The sequence below is a fragment of the Hemitrygon akajei genome, unplaced genomic scaffold (assembly GCF_048418815.1).
Source record: "Hemitrygon akajei unplaced genomic scaffold, sHemAka1.3 Scf000117, whole genome shotgun sequence".
In the NCBI taxonomy this organism is placed as follows: Eukaryota; Metazoa; Chordata; class Chondrichthyes; order Myliobatiformes; family Dasyatidae; genus Hemitrygon; species Hemitrygon akajei.
The window spans coordinates 1,770,360-1,789,073 of NW_027332003.1; the positions used below are offsets into that span (position 1 = coordinate 1,770,360).

General features: G+C 45.4%; 1 protein-coding gene across 2 annotated transcripts; it reads left to right on the forward strand.

Annotated features, from left to right (window-relative positions):
• Positions 1-1,168: 1,168 nt before the first annotated feature.
• LOC140723528 (NACHT, LRR and PYD domains-containing protein 3-like) lies at positions 1,169-18,084 on the forward strand. 2 transcript variants are annotated; one of them, XM_073038094.1, is made up of 14 exons: positions 1,169-1,403; positions 2,613-2,823; positions 4,408-4,507; positions 5,415-5,581; positions 6,504-6,675; positions 6,772-6,822; positions 11,748-13,485; positions 15,645-15,731; positions 15,885-16,055; positions 16,210-16,380; positions 16,537-16,707; positions 16,863-17,033; positions 17,187-17,354; positions 17,519-18,084. In XM_073038094.1, exons 3-14 carry the CDS (start codon positions 4,447-4,449, stop codon positions 17,604-17,606), a joined length of 3,216 nt encoding a protein of 1,071 aa, XP_072894195.1. In that variant the 5' UTR covers positions 1,169-1,403; positions 2,613-2,823; positions 4,408-4,446; the 3' UTR covers positions 17,607-18,084. The 2 variants fall into 2 exon arrangements, with proteins under 2 accessions (XP_072894195.1, XP_072894196.1); XM_073038095.1 differs by lacking the exons at positions 16,863-17,033; positions 17,187-17,354; positions 17,519-18,084 and having other exon boundaries at positions 16,514-16,702.
• The last annotated feature ends 630 nt before the right edge of the window (positions 18,085-18,714 follow it).

An 18,714-nucleotide genomic window follows, 5' to 3' on the forward strand; every position in this document is an offset into this window, starting at 1 on the left:
AGACAACATTTCGGTAGGTAGCTACTGGAAGAGGGCAAAATTATGAGAACTACCCGCACTGCAGTTTATAGTTGTGGGGGGGGGGGGGGGATGGATGTTTGTGAAGATATGACAGTTACGTTATATAGTCGGTTGGTGAGACCTGTGGTGGATCACCGTCTGCAGTGTTGTTTCATTCTTTCAGAAGTGAGTGGGTAGATGAGATATGAAAAGAGGTTTTAACAGAGAGAGATCTGCACGTTGTGAGTTGCCCTGTGAGGGAACGTCTGTGTTCTTGCCTTTTTTTCAGTGACTGAGAAGAATTGGACATTACCTAAGTTTACACGGTGGTGTATACATTACAGTTTTCTTTTAAAATAACAATGTTCTAGATTGTTGAAGAGTCTCTCTCTCTCTCTCTCTCTCTCTCTCTCTCTCTCTCTCTCTCTCTCTCTCTCTCTCTCCTCTCTCTCTCTCTCTCTCTCTCTCTCTCTCTCTCTCTCTCTCTCTCTCTCTCTCTCTCGCTCTCTCTCTCGTGTCTGATTAGTATGGCCTCCTGAATATTCAGGAGAAGTAGATTATTACAATTAATTCTGTAATCTCTGCGGTGTTAATGGTCCTTGAAGGACAAGTGAGTGAGATGTTACAGGTGAGAACCAGGATTAAGGCGCTGAGATCACTGACACACCTAGATCGGTCACAATAAATTTAACGTGAATCATATTAAATCTCCCGTCAGCATCCTCTGACTGACAAAACACATCCAGTGAATTTAATACTTAAAGGGGTTTTCATCACACAGTAAAGGGAATCGGCTCAGCTATATGTAAAGTGTATGTGATAGGGAGGAAACAAACCAAAAGGAGGAAAGTAAACAGACCCATTAGTCATAGTTTTATCTGATCGATCATGTTACTTATTTCTAGCAAGTGAACACTAATTTGAAGTGAATATATATTCTTATCTTGTTGTGCTCTTTAGGGCGTGGTTATCTACAGATTGTAATGTCGACACATTTGCTGTCTTGCCCTTTATTGTAATGGCCCCATTGTGGACAAATATTGAAGATTGCTTGATAAAAGGGCTGACTCAGAGTTCAGTGCAGCTGGGGCACAGTTAAATCTGGCGAAAGGAAATGTAAATATGATAGGTGAAACCGGGTGGGGGCGGGATGAAATATGAAGTAAAGAGCCGGGAAATTGATTGGAACAGGGCTGTCGAAGTCTTGATATTTTCTCGGCCCGAAATATCGACTGCACAGTTTTCCATGGATGCTGAGTTCCTTCAGCATTATGTGTGTGTTTTAATGAATTAATGGTGATGATACCAACTGAACAGAACCGGAATGCGGGTCGCGGTTGTTCCCTGGAGCAGATCGAATTGTGGAGAGATACTGTATGTAATCTTTGTCACCGTGTACTGAGGTAAGCCTGGACCGAAGAGAATATTAGAGCCATTTGCTTGAATAGGTTTTTCTGTCGTTTAGTTCGTACGCTGTGGAGCAGGGTGTGGAGTTACGAGCAGCTTAGGGTGAAGTCCAGGATTATATGTGGGTATTCAAATGAATCTTGCCCACGGTGTGTTCACTTACTGTTTTGGACACACTACATTCAAGTTTTCAGATTCGCTGGAAACACAATCAGGAGCTCAGCACAAAGTAAGGACTTAGACTAAACTGGATGCGCAACATTCTGGTATTTTAACACGACCCCCTCGTCACGACCGTATTTCTAGTCTTTCTACCTGTCCAATGTTGTCTTTAAAATAATGTGGCTTTAAGGATATGTATGCTTTTATTTACTCCGTGACTGTATCTTTATGGGAAACCGAGATGCATCTGGCAGTGATCTTTAAAATTAAACTTCCTGCAGTAAATCTCATTGGGTGTTGATTCAAACTTCAAAGTCTGCACTCAGTGGACACTTTATACCTCCAGTACCTAATAAAGTAACTGAATTTCTTCCGCTACCATAGCCCATCCTCTTCAATGATCAAAATGCTACGCGTTCAGTGATGCTTTTCTGAACACTACTATTGTAACACGTGGTTATTAGAGTTACTGTCGGCTACCCTGCAGATTATCATATAAACATAGACACAAAGTTGTGCCTAACAGGTCCCTACCTTAGAAATTACTAGGCTTACCCATAGCCCTCTATCTTTCTAAGCTCCATGTACCGATCCAAAAGTCTCTTAAAATACCCTAACGTATCCGCTTCCAGCAACGTTGCCCGCAGCCATTCCAAGCACTCACCACTCTCCGGGTAAAAAAACTTACCCCTGACATCTCCTCTGTACCTACTCTGCAGCACTTTAAACCTGTGTCCTCTTGTGCCCTCTCCAGCCCTGGGAAAAACATGCTGGACCGGCATGTTTAACAGTCAAGGAAATATGAAATGTCGTAAACATTAATGTAACGGTTATATATCGTTTTCCCACCAGTAGGTGGAGTCTGACACCACATGTTGTAAAAAAAAACAAGTTATCTTTTCGTGGAAACACAAATTCAATCTTCCTGCGAGCTCATTAACTACAACATAAAGAACACCCTATTCCATCAGAACACTGTGCGCAAATTTCCTGTTTTCCTTTACTGTGTTAATGTGCTTCATTATGTGTCCTGTGAAAATTAGACCTGCGCTGAGAAGCTCAATGGTGGGAAAACCCCACAGCTGGAAGTAAACTGCAACAAGTGAACCAGCCCAAGGACTGAGAACGCCAACTGGAGGGAAACCTTCTGACTCAGAGTTTCCATCGATTCATTCAGGAGAGAGTGTAGTGAGACTCACACACTGCAATACACCCCGCACCCTTCCCTGGGTCGCATGCTCGCCCTATCCCGAGGTCAGTATTCTTATTGAGGTCTGGTCACTGCCCCTCAGCAGTGAGAGCATGGTATCAGACGTAGATTCAAAAATGAGATGAAGCGATGCATTGAGGATCAGCTCCATGGTATTAGTTTGTACACAACTGAATATACAATTGATAACTCTGCATGACGGTAGACACGTGGCTTTTAAAAAAAGCTTGTTTAATATTATATAATTTTCAAAATAGTTTGGTCAATTTGGGATTTTTTTCAATTAAAATAAAGAAAGAACTAGACGAAGGAAGTGTGAAATATAAACAGAGAATATCTAAAATGATATGCAGATTGGGGAACAACTATAGCGGCCAATTCAAACCAAACCAAGTTGCCGCTGCTGGAGACACCCGCGGCTTTGTTATACTTATATGACGTGCCCTAAGCTCCAATAATGACTGCTTCAATAGTTGAATTCGATCCTTTACTAGAAATCAGCAAGCGTACTGTCGTAAAGCGATGAAACTGAAGTGTACCCAATTGTCAGCTCAGCGTAAGTGAGTAGATAGCAACAAACGACACGACATCCATCGATCCCCAGCTGTATACTGCACGAAACAAAGCACAAAGACGTAACTGATCTTATTCAGGTTTACCACGTGCACACTTATGTGATTAGTTACCAAAAGAAACTTCATGAATGCACAACTCAGAATGCAACGCAGATAGAGAACAATTACATGGCTCCTACACACAGGCTCAGCCCTGATAAAGGGTCTTCCAACTGAACTACCAACAGACTCTCTGTCTTGTTAGATAATTCCAGCATTTTGTTTTATTTATGTTGATTATTTATTTATTCCAACTTCCTCTTTTGGGTGTATGGTAAATCTACATTGTGTTTAACGAGGTGCCGTGTAGCTATCCGATAATAGCCATTTAAATGCTGAAAGAAATTTAGACTGAGGTTAGGTGCTGTTTATTGACTTAAAGTCCTGCCGGAGAAAATGTAGAGTTTCAGGACAAGATGTCGCGATGCTATGTGTGAGATTGCATTATTCAGGATGTCAGAGTGTTTTGATATAAACTAAAACCATATATTGCCATATGTGTCAATGCCAGGCGATGTTAAACGGAAAGGAGAGGGTGAGAGTCAGGTGTGATTGAGAAATCTGTTTTATTCAATGACGAGAGGAGTAGATGTCCCATTGGTAGGCAGAAATGTTACAACCCACGCTGCTGTAACAAAAGTTCATTATTCACCATAGCGCCGCCAGTGGTAGGAGGACCAAAGCAGTAGGCGCTGTCTGCTCAACCTGCCTTGCCGTTCCATTGACACATCACTCCCAGTCCAAGACACAAGATTGGTTCCTTAAACGGATTTGCTGCACTATAGCGAGCAGATAGCTTGGAGTATCCTGGCACAGTGTACAATCCAAGGATAGAGGGGAAATGGGCATTGTGTGACTGTGGGTGCATGGCCGAAGGTGGAGCTAGCAGTATCAAGTCTTCAGTGGACAGGCCAAAGATGTTTGGAAGAGTTTGCCTCAGTTTAAAAATAAAACGGTATTCTCCTTTACACCTCGATTAATGTCTGGCATCCCTATTAATTTTATTTGTAACAGAGCAGGGAGCCTCAAAATCTGATCACAATTGTTCTCAAAATGGCGGAACGGACGGGTAGTGGAGGAGTTCCAGTGACGGCAACATCAGGAAAGGACACGGGTATGTTGGCGAATTATTTTAATTTCTAAATATTGCATTGACCCTGTGGCTGGGTTTAATTCGATATTGGCACTTAACAAAGTATTTGTGAAAACTGAGCAGAGAGATGAGAGAGAGAGCTAACATCTCTGGGGGCAGCACAGTCACACGTGGAAGGGTTTCATTCACCGTCTGCTTCCTGCTCCACTAGCAGATTGTGATTCACATTAAAACGGAGAGGCTTACCAGAACGCAAGACATTCCACGGATGCTGAAAGTTTTGAACAACGCAAAGACACACATAATATTGGTGGAACTCAGCAGGTCAGGCAGCATCCATGGAGAGGAATAAATATTTCTGACATTTCGGCTCAGGACCAAAAGGAAAACAAAATAATGTGGCAATATCTAGAATTTCGGTCCCCTCATTTCCAGTCCCGATGAAGGGTCTTGGACCGAAACGTTTTCTCTCCTTCATAGATGCTTCCTGACCTGCTGAGTACCTCCAGCATTTTGTCAGATATTCCAGATAATTGCTGAAGAAGCAGTTGACCAGGCAGGCAAACAGTAACCCAGAGCAAAACGGTGGTAAAGGGCTGTACCAGGTGAGTGATGGTGATGGGTTACTATATTGTCTGGAATAAGCAGAGTCCTTTCCAAACAGAGCGGTATGTTCCGGGACACGAAAGAGCAGCCTTCAACAGATGGAGCTATACCGATCCCCCTCCCCACCACCTGAGCCGAGGGACTACTCCTCAGCTTGCTCCTTCTTCACAGCGCCAGCCTGTTCCTCCCAGCCACCTGCCCCCATGTATATATTTAGGACGGTGTTTGGTGACCTGCCACACTATCTCTAGGTTCCAGAGAGAAAGTTGCTGCCCTATATGTGTTCGGTAATTTCTTTAATTTGCCCCATTTTCCTTAAAAGGTCTGAGCTCAGTAATCACCGAGCTCCTGGCAAGTTGGAATGATTTCCAGCTGCTGCAGTTGACGGATTTCTACCGGGACAGGCTGGAGCAGGTGATGGAAGAAGGGGTGCACGAAGTGAGCCTGGCGCTAACGGCCGAGAATCAGTTCAGTGGAGAGGAACATTGGGTGAGTAGAAAGGAGAATGGGTTTGAATTTTCACACGTCACAGAACTGATGGGTGTCGGAATTCTGACTCATCGGGTATTAAATCAGAAAAAAAGAACAACTGGAAAATATATACTGTGCTTACAATTTCAAACATATGAATCTGAACTAGTGATAGAAAGGGATGAAAAGACCCCACGGACTGGTCGGTAGCTGCTCAGTGTTCAGAGTTAGTTGTGCAAGTAACAGCTGTAAGGACCTACAGTGTTAAATGGAAATATGAAAGTAAGTTTCGTCTTCAGAAGACCGTGCAGCGTGATGGCAGGATGTCAATGAGAACTGGGGCATCATCAGTGAATGCCACAGGAGCTCGAGTGTGTTCTGTTCTGGGTGGAGGTATTTCCGTTACAATCTGTAATAGCAAACAGTGGGGATCGGGGAATACTGCCATGTTGTAACGTGTAATCACTGATTAAACCTCCACTGGGAATGACAAAGGAAAGGCATCAGGTGTCAGCCGGTAATCCGCTGTCATGTTGGACAGCGGCGGACTGAGGAGATGAATCACATCATCTTTTCTGCAACTTTTCTGAGGCTGCTCACTCTGATATAAAAACCCTCCTGACTTTTTTCTTAATCTGTAATTATTATTTTTTGATTTCTGTTTTACACTGTCAAATCCGGTGAGGAATTATTTATGGATTTGTAGCCACGTCAATGAAACGGTCACAGACCAGCGAGGATCTCATTGACTGGTGGACCAGGTTCACGGTGAATGTCCCTCCGTGTGCTCTGCACTCAGAATGTACAGTCCATGTCCAGACAGGATCAGCACCCGTCCGGGTGACTGCTCAGTGTGACCCCGTTACAGAGCACATCATTTACTTCTCATTTTTTGTGTGAATCTGTCAGTCCCCAATATGTTCACCGTTACTCTTCACAGAAAATCTCTGATCTCGCTGATAAGGGAGAGCGGGCGGACAGTTCCAAACTCCTCCTGAGCCTGGTGATGGAGAAAGGCTCCTGCGCCCGGAGGGTGATGTGGGAAACCTTTGTGAAAATGCGTAATGGTGTTCCAGAGTTGGACAAAATACTGAAAGAAATTCAGGAACAGGGTGAGATAATATCAGAGATTAATTTTTGGATACAAACACTGCATTTTTTAATTATTTTACAATTTTTAATTCATCAAATTGTTTAAATCCAAACAGGGTGTGTTTCGGTCCATCGACCCGTAACGAAGATTCCCAGTGAACTGAAAGGTAAGAGAAGAAACCGCTGTTACCCAGCCGTTCGTACCGTGTAAGATCATATTGTTGTTGAACCATGGAGATTTGAGTAGGTAAATGTTGGCACCGTGACACAGTGCACAGTGAGTTACATGGAAAATGTATATTGAGTGGAGAGTTTAACACAGGTCACTATGAGGAAGAACATAAAAAGTTGGGAAATTTGCCTAAAGGGATCACACCTGCAACAACAGATTCCTCCACCGGGGTTAGAGTGGAGTTGAGGGCCATCTATAGGAGCGAAAATCAGATTTCCTCCCTTTATTCCGCGAAAGGTAGTATCATTTCACGACAACCCCCCAACCACCGGCTTATCCTAAGCCACTTTTCTAAATTCACTCAGATCATGCTGGTCATCATTCATTTAGAATTTGAAGTCCACTGAAGTTCTAGTCAGAGTAAAAAACAAAGACACATGAAGAGCAGTTAACACGTCAACTAGTCTGTTAAAACCAGAGCAGCATATTAACCCCACACTGTTCACATCTGCATCCCCTTAGTGCAAGCACTGCTACAGTTCTGCAGTTTAATTTCCAATCCTGGGGAGTCCATCAGGAGACAGTGTTAGTGAGAGTATATTGCGAACAAAATCCTCAGCTCAGTCCACAGCACTGAAGTTGATTTTCGCCGGTGTTGTGTGATGGACTCTGTGGAATGGTGCGAGATGGGATTTAGGACAGACAAACTGAGGGTTGTGGGATTTGGGCAAGAAAGGCGTAAAGGACTGAAATTATCGACAAATAATACCACAATTCATTAAATTGTGACCGTCTACACCAGAAGCTCATTAAGATCGTAATCACATCGTGTCTGAAAATGGAGCCAGTTCATGGGATCAAGATATTGTAAGGCTTCATAATTGCAGAATGTGTTGGATCACGCAACTGCATAATTAACAGAGGGGAGATCAAAGAAAAGACAGATATCATAAAGATATTAATATTACAGTAGCCCATAATCTATCTAATTATTCGAAGATCTTGAACAGATATATAAGGATTCTTGGCAAGAACCCTTGTTCAGGCTCTCTCATTTCCAAGAAAAAAAATCCAAAGATGATAACGTTCGTATGGGACCAGAGATTTTAAAAGCTTCCCAATCAATCAACTTCCCATTTACTTTTGCTGCCTTATATTGCATTTCCTTGGCTTATGCAGGCCCTATAACTGTCTCCTAAGGGTTGCTTTACACTAACGCTCGCTGATGAGTTCTGGGTCTCACAGTGTGTGAGCACCCTTACAGTTGTCAGTGGATTCTCACAGTGTATCAGGATCTGTCCGGAGTGTGTGAGGTCTCACAGTGTGTCAGGACACTACCAGGTGCGTGTGGATACAAACTGTGTGTCTGGAGCCTGTCCAGAGTGTGTGTGGAAGAAAGGAAGAAAGGTGGGGTGGTACAGCACCAGAATGAGGCGTAGTTACTCCCGGTGTGACTTCTTGCATATGGGTCCGACCCAATGTAGACAGCTTCGCCGAGCATCTACGCTCCGTCCGTCAAAACAACCAGAATCTCGCAGTGGCCATCTATTTTAATAGCACTTCCCATTCCCATTCCCATTCCCATTCCGATATGTACATCCTCAGCCGGCTCCACTTCCAAGAAAAGGTCACACTTAGTTTGGAAGAACAACTCCTTATGTTCCATTTAGGTAACCTCCAACCTGATGGCATGAGCATCAGTTTCTCAAATCTCCCCTTCCCCTTCACCATTCATGCCCTTTTCTCACTTTATCTTCTTGCCCGCCAATCTTCTCCCTCTTGTACTCCACCCCACCCACCTTTTATTCTTTCAGCCATCGTCTTCCGTTTCTGTCACAAATCAACTTCCTAGCTCTTTGCTTCATTCCTCCCCCTACAAGTTTCACCTATCGCCTGGCGCTTCTCTTTCCCCTCCGCCGACATTTCAAATGTACTCCCCAGCTTTTTGCCTCCAGTCCTACCGAAAATTTTCAGCACGTAACGTCCACTGTACTCTTTTCCATAGATGCTGCCTGGCCTGCTCTGTGTGTGCTCCGATTTCCAGCATCAAGAGATTTTCTCTTGTGTCTGAAATTACAGGCCAATTAGCCTAAACTGCGTGGTTGGGAAAGTGTCAATTATTAATTTTGATTTTTCGAGGTATTTAGAGCAGAATAATGAAGTTAATCAAATCAGCATGGTCTCTATGAAAGGAAATCTTGCCTGACGATTCTGCTAGAGTTCGTCGAGTAAATGCCAAACTGGTTGAACAAAGCAAATGCAGTGGATTCTATTTACTTGGATTTTCAAAAGGCATTTGATAAGTTGCAACACATGACACAGCTGAATAGAATAAAATCAGATGGCATTACAGGAAAGATACTGGCGTTGTCCGTGGAATTACTGACAGGCAGGAGGCAGCAACTGGGAATAGAATGAACATTTTCCTGTTTGGCTGCTGGTGACTGGTGGTTTTCCTCAGGGGTCAGTATTGGGACCGCTACTTTTCACGTTGTTCGTTAATGATTTGGATAATGGAATTGATGGCTTTGTGGCAAAGTTTGCGGATGATACGAATGCAGGTGGAGGGTTACGTAGAGCTGAGAAAGCAATGCGATTGCAGCAGGTCATAGACAAATCAGAAGAGTGGGCAAAACGTGGCATTTGGAATACAGTGTTGGGAATATATGATAATGTATTTTGGTATAAGGAACAATAGTGTGGATATTATCTAAATGGAGAGAATGGTCAAATACCACAGTTTAATGTGGCATCATTCTGGCGCCGATGTTGTGGATCGAAGGGCCTATTCATGTGCTGTTCTATGTTCTAGGTCTCGAGACAGCTGAAATCCTGTACAACCTGCTATCAACCTGTTACCGAAATTTCTCGGTCTCTGCTCTCTTCTTCACCACCTGACCTGTAATCAGCATGGTTTTCGAACTTGTATTTAAAGTCATAGATCAGTCGCATCTCCGTTCCTCCCTTTTCCACAGACCTTTTCTTACCTGTATTCACGTCTACACTCGCGTCCTTCTGCAGATGTGTTGCAAGTGGCATGGCAGTCAAAACTGCCCAACGCTCCCCCAGCCGACCTTCCGTCTGGGGCTCCAGAAAAGGGCAAGCAACATCAGGAAGGATCCTACCTATCCTGCTTACTTGCTCTTTTCCCCTCTCCCAAGACGGATGAAGCTACGTGACATGCACAGAAGAACTACCAGAGCAAAATCAGTTACTTTCCTCAAGCATTATATTGTAAAGGAAATGCTACTTATAACAATGATGAGTGAGGCACAAGAGATCTGGTTTTACTGACAAGTACTTTTATTGTTTAAATTAACAAGTGAGTGAATTTATACACTCGATACCTTGTGCGTACACTCGCTACATATCCCTGACTCTCCTGACTAGTCAAACAATAGAAAAGGTTTTACCTGGGCAAAGAGTTTATGCTGGCCTGGCGTTCCTCTTTGTTCCGATTCACTGGACACGTGTTTCTCACAGGGTTGTTAATGCTTGTATCCGTGATGGTTATTCTGTGAAGTTACTGCTTCCAGCCCACACGAAGCATCCACTTTTATATTCATTACTTAACAATTTGAATATCGCATTCCAGTGGCATTGGCCACAGGTCATGTGTCTGTCCTTTAACACCTTGTTGTTGGCTCTGCTCCAAGCCAACATCAATTTATTGCCCTCTTTCCATCAAGTGACAGTCGATAATTTATGGCTGTTTGTTCTCAATCAGCAATAAACTCGAATTATTTCAGGCAGGCATCAACCCCAACATTCAAAAGCCTGCATGTTATAGCCAACCAAAGAACATCTCACAAAACACTTCTTAATTGGAAATGATCTCCAGTCCAGTAGATTACCCGAAAGTATCATTGTGCCTTCTTTAAAACATTGATCAAGGCCAGCATGTAAATCTCAAAAAAATGGAGAATAGAGTGTCTTCACAAAATGGCAGCCCCCATCCCCAAGCATGCGGCATTTGAATTCACTGACATGTAGATTGTCATTCTTTCTGGCCAACAAGTAAGACCCATCAACACCCCCAGCGACAAAGACACCCCTCCATAACTAACAACCTCCATCCCAACACCAACACTATTTTAAAGTTTTCTGTCAGAACCTCCTCAGGTGGCAGTGACTCCTGTATTGTACGTATTTACATTTATTGTGTTTTGTTTCTTTGCCGTCTTTAGCTGAGTATTTTTGTGCTACATCAGATCCCGAATAACAATTGCTTCCTTCTCCTGTGCAGTTGTGTATCTTGAATCTTGAATCTGTTCAGTATTTGCAACACATTCTCTTTAAGAGACACTAGAATGCAGATCTGCCATCTCAAACCATTTTCTGACCGAACTCAGAGAGCTGAGCAGTATCTGTGATGATGGAAGAGGGGAATTGTCTGTGTTTTATGTCAAAATGCCTACTGTCTCAATCTCCTGAACAAGACATTGACACTTTCTCCCACCCCACAATGATCAACAAAGATATTTCTTTGCATGTTGAATCAGCTATGTTGCGGGGGGGGGGGGGGGCTGCGATTTCCCGACATGCCAGACTGTCCTCTACCCTCTTCTCTAACTCCATAAGCTGCATTAACAGTGGGCTTTCAAAGTTCATCCACGAAAACAAGGACAGTTGTGGTAGTACTGAAACGCCGTCTAGTACAGCACAGTCGGGGTCAGTAAACTACCAGGGAAACACTCACCTTCACAACACAATTAATGTGGAAATGTGATGATCTGGTGCTTATCTAGACTGCGCCTCTCTGTTAATTATGTGCTCTGGTTATCAAATTTACTTTACTGTATGAGCATTAATTGACGAATCCAATTAATGCAGTAGCTTTTAGCCAAGCCTTGCATACTTAAATACTGAGTTCTGAGCTGAGGCATCTAACAGTTTGTCCACTGTCTGTTCCCATGCAAGATGTTCAACAAAAACACAAGGAGACTCTGCGGGCACAAACTGAAAAACTGAGAGTGAACACGATCCTGATGACGGAGAAGGAGAAGGTTTTCCAGCTGGTTGATCGATACGCTGAGCTCACGGTCATTTCTACTGTTCGAAATCGGAGACTGGTGGAACATGAGCTGCTGGCAAGAGGCAGAGACCACGAGGAGTGGAGAGAGAAACATCTCCGCGGAGAGCTGGAAAAAATCCGGACTGATCAGTTGTTCCAGAGCAGCTTTTCCCGGAGTAAATCCAAATCTGGGAGTTCTGCTGCAGTGGCCGGAGTCGCGGGGATTGGGAAAACAACAATGGTACAAAAGATTATTTATGACTGGGCCACGGGGAAAATATACCAACAGTTCCAGTTTGTCTTCAGTTTCAAATTCCGGGATTTAAACTCCATTAACTGTCGAATAAACATGAGGGAACTGATTCTGGATCAGTATCCTTACTTTGAGAATTCCCTGAGAGAGGTCTGGAAGAACCCAGAGGGATTGCTGTTTATATTCGATGGTTTGGATGAATTCAAGCACAAAATCGATTTTGCTGGCAGTAGTAGAGATACAGAACCCAAACACCAGTGCCCAGATCCCGAGTGGTGGTGTGAAGTGTCGGACATCGTGTACAGTTTAATCCAGGGCAAGCTGCTCCCAGGGTGCTCAGTGCTGGTGACCACCCGCCCCACTAAATTCCGTTTACTGAAAAAGGCAGAGATCTGTATCTGGGCTGAAATCATAGGATTTGTTGGTGAGGAACGGAAGGAATATTTCATCAGATATTTTGAAGATCAGACGGTAGCAGCAGGTGTTTTCAAACACGTGGAGGAGAACGAGATCCTGTACACCATGAGCTACAACCCTTCCTACTGCAGTATCCTCGCTCGGGCACTGGGTCCCTTCTTCACACAAAGAGTCAGGGACCCGCAGCGGGTTCCCAAGACCATCACCCAACTGTATTCCTACTACATTTACAACATCCTGAAAAACCACAGCCGTGAGATTGAGAACCCCCGTGATGTGTTACTCAGGGTTGGTCAGATGGCCTTTAGAGGGGTGTCCGAGAAGAAGATCATATTTACAGAAGGCGATTTGATCCGGAACAAACTGCAACCTTCACAATTCCTATCCGGGTTCCCGATGGAGCTTTTGGAGAGAGAGGATTCTGCTCAGAGTGTGGTGTACACATTCCCACACCTCACCATCCAAGAGTTTGTAGCGGCTGTTGCACAATTCCTGAATCCACATCCCGGGGATATCCTGAAATTCCTCACTAAAGCGCACAAAACAGCAGATGGGCGATTTGAGGTGTTTCTCCGTTTCGTTGCTGGTCTCTCCACCACAGTGACAGCTCGGGGCCTGGAGGAGATTCTGGGTCCATTTCCCCAGCAGACAACTAACCGGGTAATTAACTGGGTGAAGGAGAGGGTTAAAGTCCAGCTTGAAAACAAGAGAAGTCATTTTCGTAAAAGGAGGCTCCCGAACACATTGCACTACCTGTTTGAGTCTCAGAATCGTGGACTGGCTCAGGCCACACTGGGTTCTGTGGAAACACTTTCATTGCGTCGAATGACACTGACCCCGATTGACTGCGCTGTTCTGTCTCATGTCATCGGGCTCTGTGATACAATAAAACACCTCGACCTGTGGAACTGCCACATTCAGTATGAAGGAATCCAGCGGCTGGGACCCGGGCTACACAAGTGCCAGGAGTTGAGGTAACTTAATTTATATCTAACTCTGAAATGTGAAACCGTTCCATTGTGTCTTTTCAATTTAAAGACATTTGCGTAAACCTGCAGTATTTCCCCAAGGACGGGAAGGTTTTGTGGTTCCTTGCGAAGGGATGCAGGAGGCTTCTCAGATCAATGAACAACGGCCATTGGTTTAATGACCGCAAATCACTGAAAATGCAGTGTTTCTCGCTGCCAGCGACACGTCCTTTCACCATGTTCCTTCCCACTGTTACTGACACTAAGACAGACACTGACTGCAGCAGGTGGCTTTGAGATTCTCAGTCCCTTCTCTGTGAGAGCCAAGCGAGAGTGAGCGGTCTGTCATGAAATGTGGGTAAGATAGATAGATAGATAGATAGATAGATAGATACTTTATTCATCCCCATGGGGAAATTCAACTTTTTTTCCAATGTCCCATACACTTGTTGTAGCTAAACTAATTACATACAATACTTAACTCAGTAAAAAATATGATATGCATCTAAATCACTATCTCAAAAAGCATTAATAATAGCTTTTAAAAAGTTCTTAAGTCCTGGCAGTAGAATTGTAAAGCCTAATGGCATTGGGGAGTATTGACCTTTTCATCCTGTCTGAGGAGCATTGCATCGATAGTAATCTGTCGCTGAAACTGCTTCTCTGTCTCTGGATGGTGCTATGTAGAGGATGTTCAGAGTTATCCATAATTGACCGTAGCCTACTCAGCGCCCTTCGCTCAGCTACCGATGTTAAACTCTCCAGTACTTTGCCCACGACAGAGCCCGCCTTCCTTACCAGCTTATTAAGACGTGAGGCGTCCCTCTTCTTAATGCTTCCTCCCCAACATGCCACCACAAAGAAGAGGGCGCTCTCCACAACTGACCTATAGAACATCTTCAGCATCTCACTACAGACAGAGATTGAGAGATTATCCTCCTCCGGCGCTTCTCTATGTGTGTCTATCATTATCACACAACCTGCGCGACTTCCCTCCTGAATGTGGGCCTCAGTTCAGAAACATAACTCCACTACAATCAATTTTCCATTCATCTTGTGGGATTATCTATTCCCATCGGTATCCTCCTGTGAGACGCGTCATCCCCACCCCATTCCTCCTGTGGGATCTCTCCACTATCCCCTTTCCTACTGTTGTATCTCCGTTCGCCATCCCCCTATTTCATGTGGGATCTCCCTTCCCCATCCGTCTTCCCGTGCTGGGTCTCTCTTCATCATCCTTCTTCCTCGTGTGGGATCACTCTTCCCCATCCTCCATCCCCCTTAGGGATTACTCTTCTCCATGCCTATACTTCCTGTGGGACCTCTCTTCCCCATCTCCGTTCCTCCTGTGGATTTCTCTTCCCGATCCCCCTTCCTCCTGTGGGATTTCCCTACCACATCCCCCTTCCTCCTGTGGGATCTCTCTTCTCTATCCCCCTTCCTCCTGTAAGATTTCGCTCCTCCATCCCCATTCCTCCAATGGGATCTCTATTAAACATAAAACTTCCTCCCGTGAATTCTCTCTTCCCCAATCCCTTTCCTCTAATGGGATTTCTCTTTCCCATCTCCCTTCCTCTTTTGGGATCTATCCCCATCCCCCTCCTACCTGTGAGATCTCTCCTCCCCATTCACTTCCATCTGTGTGATCTATCCTCCCGTCCCTTCCTCCTGTGGGATCTCTCTTCCCCATCCCCCAGCATTCTATGGGATCTCTCTTCCACATCCCCCTTCTTCCTGTGGAATCCCTTCATACCCCTTCCTCCTGTGAGATATCCCTTCCCCACCCACCTCCATCCTCTTTCCCATCCCCTTCCTCCTGTGTGATATCTCTTCCCCATTCCCTTTCCTCCTGTAGATTCTGCCTTCCCATTCCTGGCCCGTTCGTTGCTCTCACGTCAGTAACACTTCGGGAAATCTAAAGTCATTTTTAAATCGCGGAATGAGTCAGAATATGTGGAGTTTAGACGATCCCACCGACAGACTAAATTACTGACGTTCGGTGAATACCCTTGAGCTCTGCAGTGAGGGCCATTGAAGTGATGGGAATTCCAAACAGTGATTTACTGAAAGGTTTAATGTTTCCTGCAATACCGGAGTGAGGGAAATTCCCTCAGACCCACGGTTTGAATCACTTCGTTCATCAATTTTTTTCCGTTTGTGTTTAGACTTGGGGAGAATGAACTGGGAGATTCAGGAGTGCAGATGGTGTCTGCGGCTCTGAGGAACCCGGAGTGTAAAATACAGAAACTGTGGTAAGTACCAGGTTGCGGTTGATTGCGTTTACAGTCACTGGGTGTCTGACACTGAATATTAATGTTATCAGTAGTTGACATTAATAATCACGCGGGAATTGTACCACCTCCTGTCTCTCTGTGTCCTATATTCTCACCCTCTCTCATCTCCAGCCTGACTCGTGTCAGTCTCACATATTCTGGTGCTGAGGATCTCGCCTTCGCTCTCAGTACAAACCGATCACTGACGGAGTTGGACCTGACTGATAATGCCCTGGGAGATTCAGGAGTGAAACTAGTTTCTGCTGCTTTAAAGAACTCGGAGTGTAAAATACAGAAACTTGGGTAAGTACCAGACTGTGAGAGATTGTGTTTACATTCCCTGGGTGTGTGACACTGAACATTAAAGTGATCAGTAATTGAGTTCTGATAAACCCTGGGGGGTTGTACCGTTTCCTGTCTATCTGTGTCCTTCACCCTCACTCTCTCTCACCTTCAGGCTGACTCGTGTCAGTCTCACAGATTCTGGTGCCGAGGATCTCGCCTCCGCTCTCAGTACAAACCGATCACTGACGGAGCTGGACCTGAGTGATAATAAGCTGGGAGATTCAGGAGTGAAACTGGTGTCTGAGGCTCTGAGGAATCCGGAGTGTAAAATACAGAAACTGGCGTAAGTACCTGAATGTAGGAGATTGTGTGTACAGTAACTCGGTGTCGGACACTGAACATTACTGTAATCAGTAATTGTGTTACTGATAAACACTGGGGATTTGTACCGTCTCCTGTCTCTCTGTGTCCTTCAGGTCTCACTTTCTCTCATCTCCAGGCTGTGGGGTGTCGGTCTCACAGATTCTGGTGCTGCGGATCTCGTCTCCGCTCTCAGTATAAACCCATCACTGACAGAGCTGGACCTGAGTGTTAATGACCTGGGAGATTCAGGAGTGAAACTGTTGTCTGCGGCTCTGAGGAAACCGGAGTGTAAAATACAGAAGCTGGAGTAAGTACCAAACTGTGGGAAACTGTGTTTAAATTCCCTGGATGTCTGACGCTAAACATTAATGTGATCAGTAATTGTGTTACTGATACACACTGGAGACTTGCACTGTCTCCTGTCTCTCTGTGCCCTTCACTCTCACTCTCTCTCATCTCCAGGCTGAAGAATATCGGTCTCACAGATTCCGGCGCCGAGGATCTCGCCTCCGCTCTTAGTACAAGCCGATCACTGATGGATCTGAACCTGAATAATAATAAACTGGGAGATTTAGGTGTGAAACTGGTGTCTGAGGCTCTGAGTAATGCAGAGTGTAAAATGCATATACTGGGGTAAGTACTAAACTGCCGGAGATTGTGTTTACAGTCACTGGGTGTCTGACACTGAACATTAATGCGATCAGTAATTGAGTTACTGATAAACACTGGGGATTCTTACCTTCGCCTGTCTCTCTGTGTTCTTCACCCTCACTCACTTACCTCCAGTCTGAGGAAAGTCGGTCTCACAGATTCTGGTGTCGAGGATCTCGTCTCCGCTCTCAGTACAAACCCATCACTGACGGAGCTGGACCTGCGAAGAAACTCGCTCACAGACCCATCCGTCCCTGCCCTCTGCCGTCTCATATTGATCCAGTTGAGTCTGCAGCGGATCCGGTGAGTGTTTGTGCTGATATTCAATGTGAAAAATTATCACCGTACCGCCGTGTTTTCTGGTGATATTTGTCTGTGATTGTTACTGAAACATTAACCCCGGTTCCCTGTTACTGGCACTCTTGTGTAATCTGTTTATTTTCTCTCCATTTTTCCACCTGTTTCAGGCTGAATGGCAATCGGTTTAGTCTGACCGGGAAGATGGAACTGAGATCTCTGCAGGAGCCCAGACCCGGACTTAGAGTGATCGTGTGAACATCCCCGCCCGACATTTCGGCTGATTCCCCACCCTTCCCTTTAATGGCCGCTCTCCGCTTCAACACCTACGCGCCAGTTTTAATTCTCAACGGTTCCAGTCCACCCCGGCTCCAGCAGAGCGCCCTGTGCCTTCAGGGGCGATCCTGCAGAGGGTGTGATTGGGATTCCAGCTCACGTCCGGCGTGCTGCTTCAGGTGCACGTCCTGGTTGGAGAAGTCCTCCAAGTAAGATCCCGGGGTACTACGCAGACGGGAAAAATCCGGGGGCCAGAGCTCAGTCTGGGACATCAATGTCGCGGGGTGTGATTATCCACAGACAGACTCCTTTTGATCGCTTCACCGAGGGCAGGCTGGCCGGTATAACGATATTAAATTGACAGATACCTCGGCAGTGACCCTGGATCTGCAGCGATATCGGACACGGCCCTGAAGTCTGATTTTATAATCTTCCGTTCCTCGATGCAGAGTGTCGGTGAGAAATGGCACAGTTTATTTAACCCGTCACTCGCCGTTGCTGGTCCGTTAATTGTATGTGACTGTGAGTGAATCAGTAGCAACTTATTTATTTCCGCACGTCAGCATCTCACACGTTGTTTAATCTTCATTTTTCATGATGAAATCAATAAACAGCTGTAACTTCCTGTCTTGATGTCGGACTTGAGTCTTATTTGAGGAGAAACAGTGACCTGGGGTTTCTGCTGCCCTTCGCACCCTGTGCACTGCAACAGTGGGTCGGAGCTCCTCACACTAACACAGTATCGGCTCGCCACCAGGCTGAGGCAGGTCGTACTTGCAGAGTCTGGGTGCCAAGGATCCCATCTCCTACGAACCCGCATCCTGACTAAGTGTCCCCACCAGCCACCATCAGCTCTGCCCCCCCCCCACAAACAGTGAAGACGTTCCCCTGAGTTCGAGAGGGATGGGGGATCGACTACCGGCGTTAAACACAGGCTGGAGCTCCGCCCACGCCATCCCATCACACACTCCCAGGGTCAGACACACTGTGAAACCCCTCCACAAAGTCCCATCCCACTTTCACCCGGTTCAGGCACAGAGTAAAACTCCCTCTGCACTGTTCCGTCACACACTCCCGGGGACAGGCACAG

Bases quoted from the DNA above. Each gene is read 5' to 3' on its own strand.
- LOC140723528 (XM_073038094.1), top strand. From the start codon at position 4,447: ATGGCGGAACGGACGGGTAGTGGAGGAGTTCCAGTGACGGCAACATCA. The intron at 5,582-6,503 runs GTGAGTAGAAAG...TACTCTTCACAG, and splicing joins TCAGTGGAGAGGAACATTGG to AAAATCTCTGATCTCGCTGA. The intron at 13,486-15,644 runs GTAACTTAATTT...GTTTGTGTTTAG, and splicing joins CACAAGTGCCAGGAGTTGAG to ACTTGGGGAGAATGAACTGG.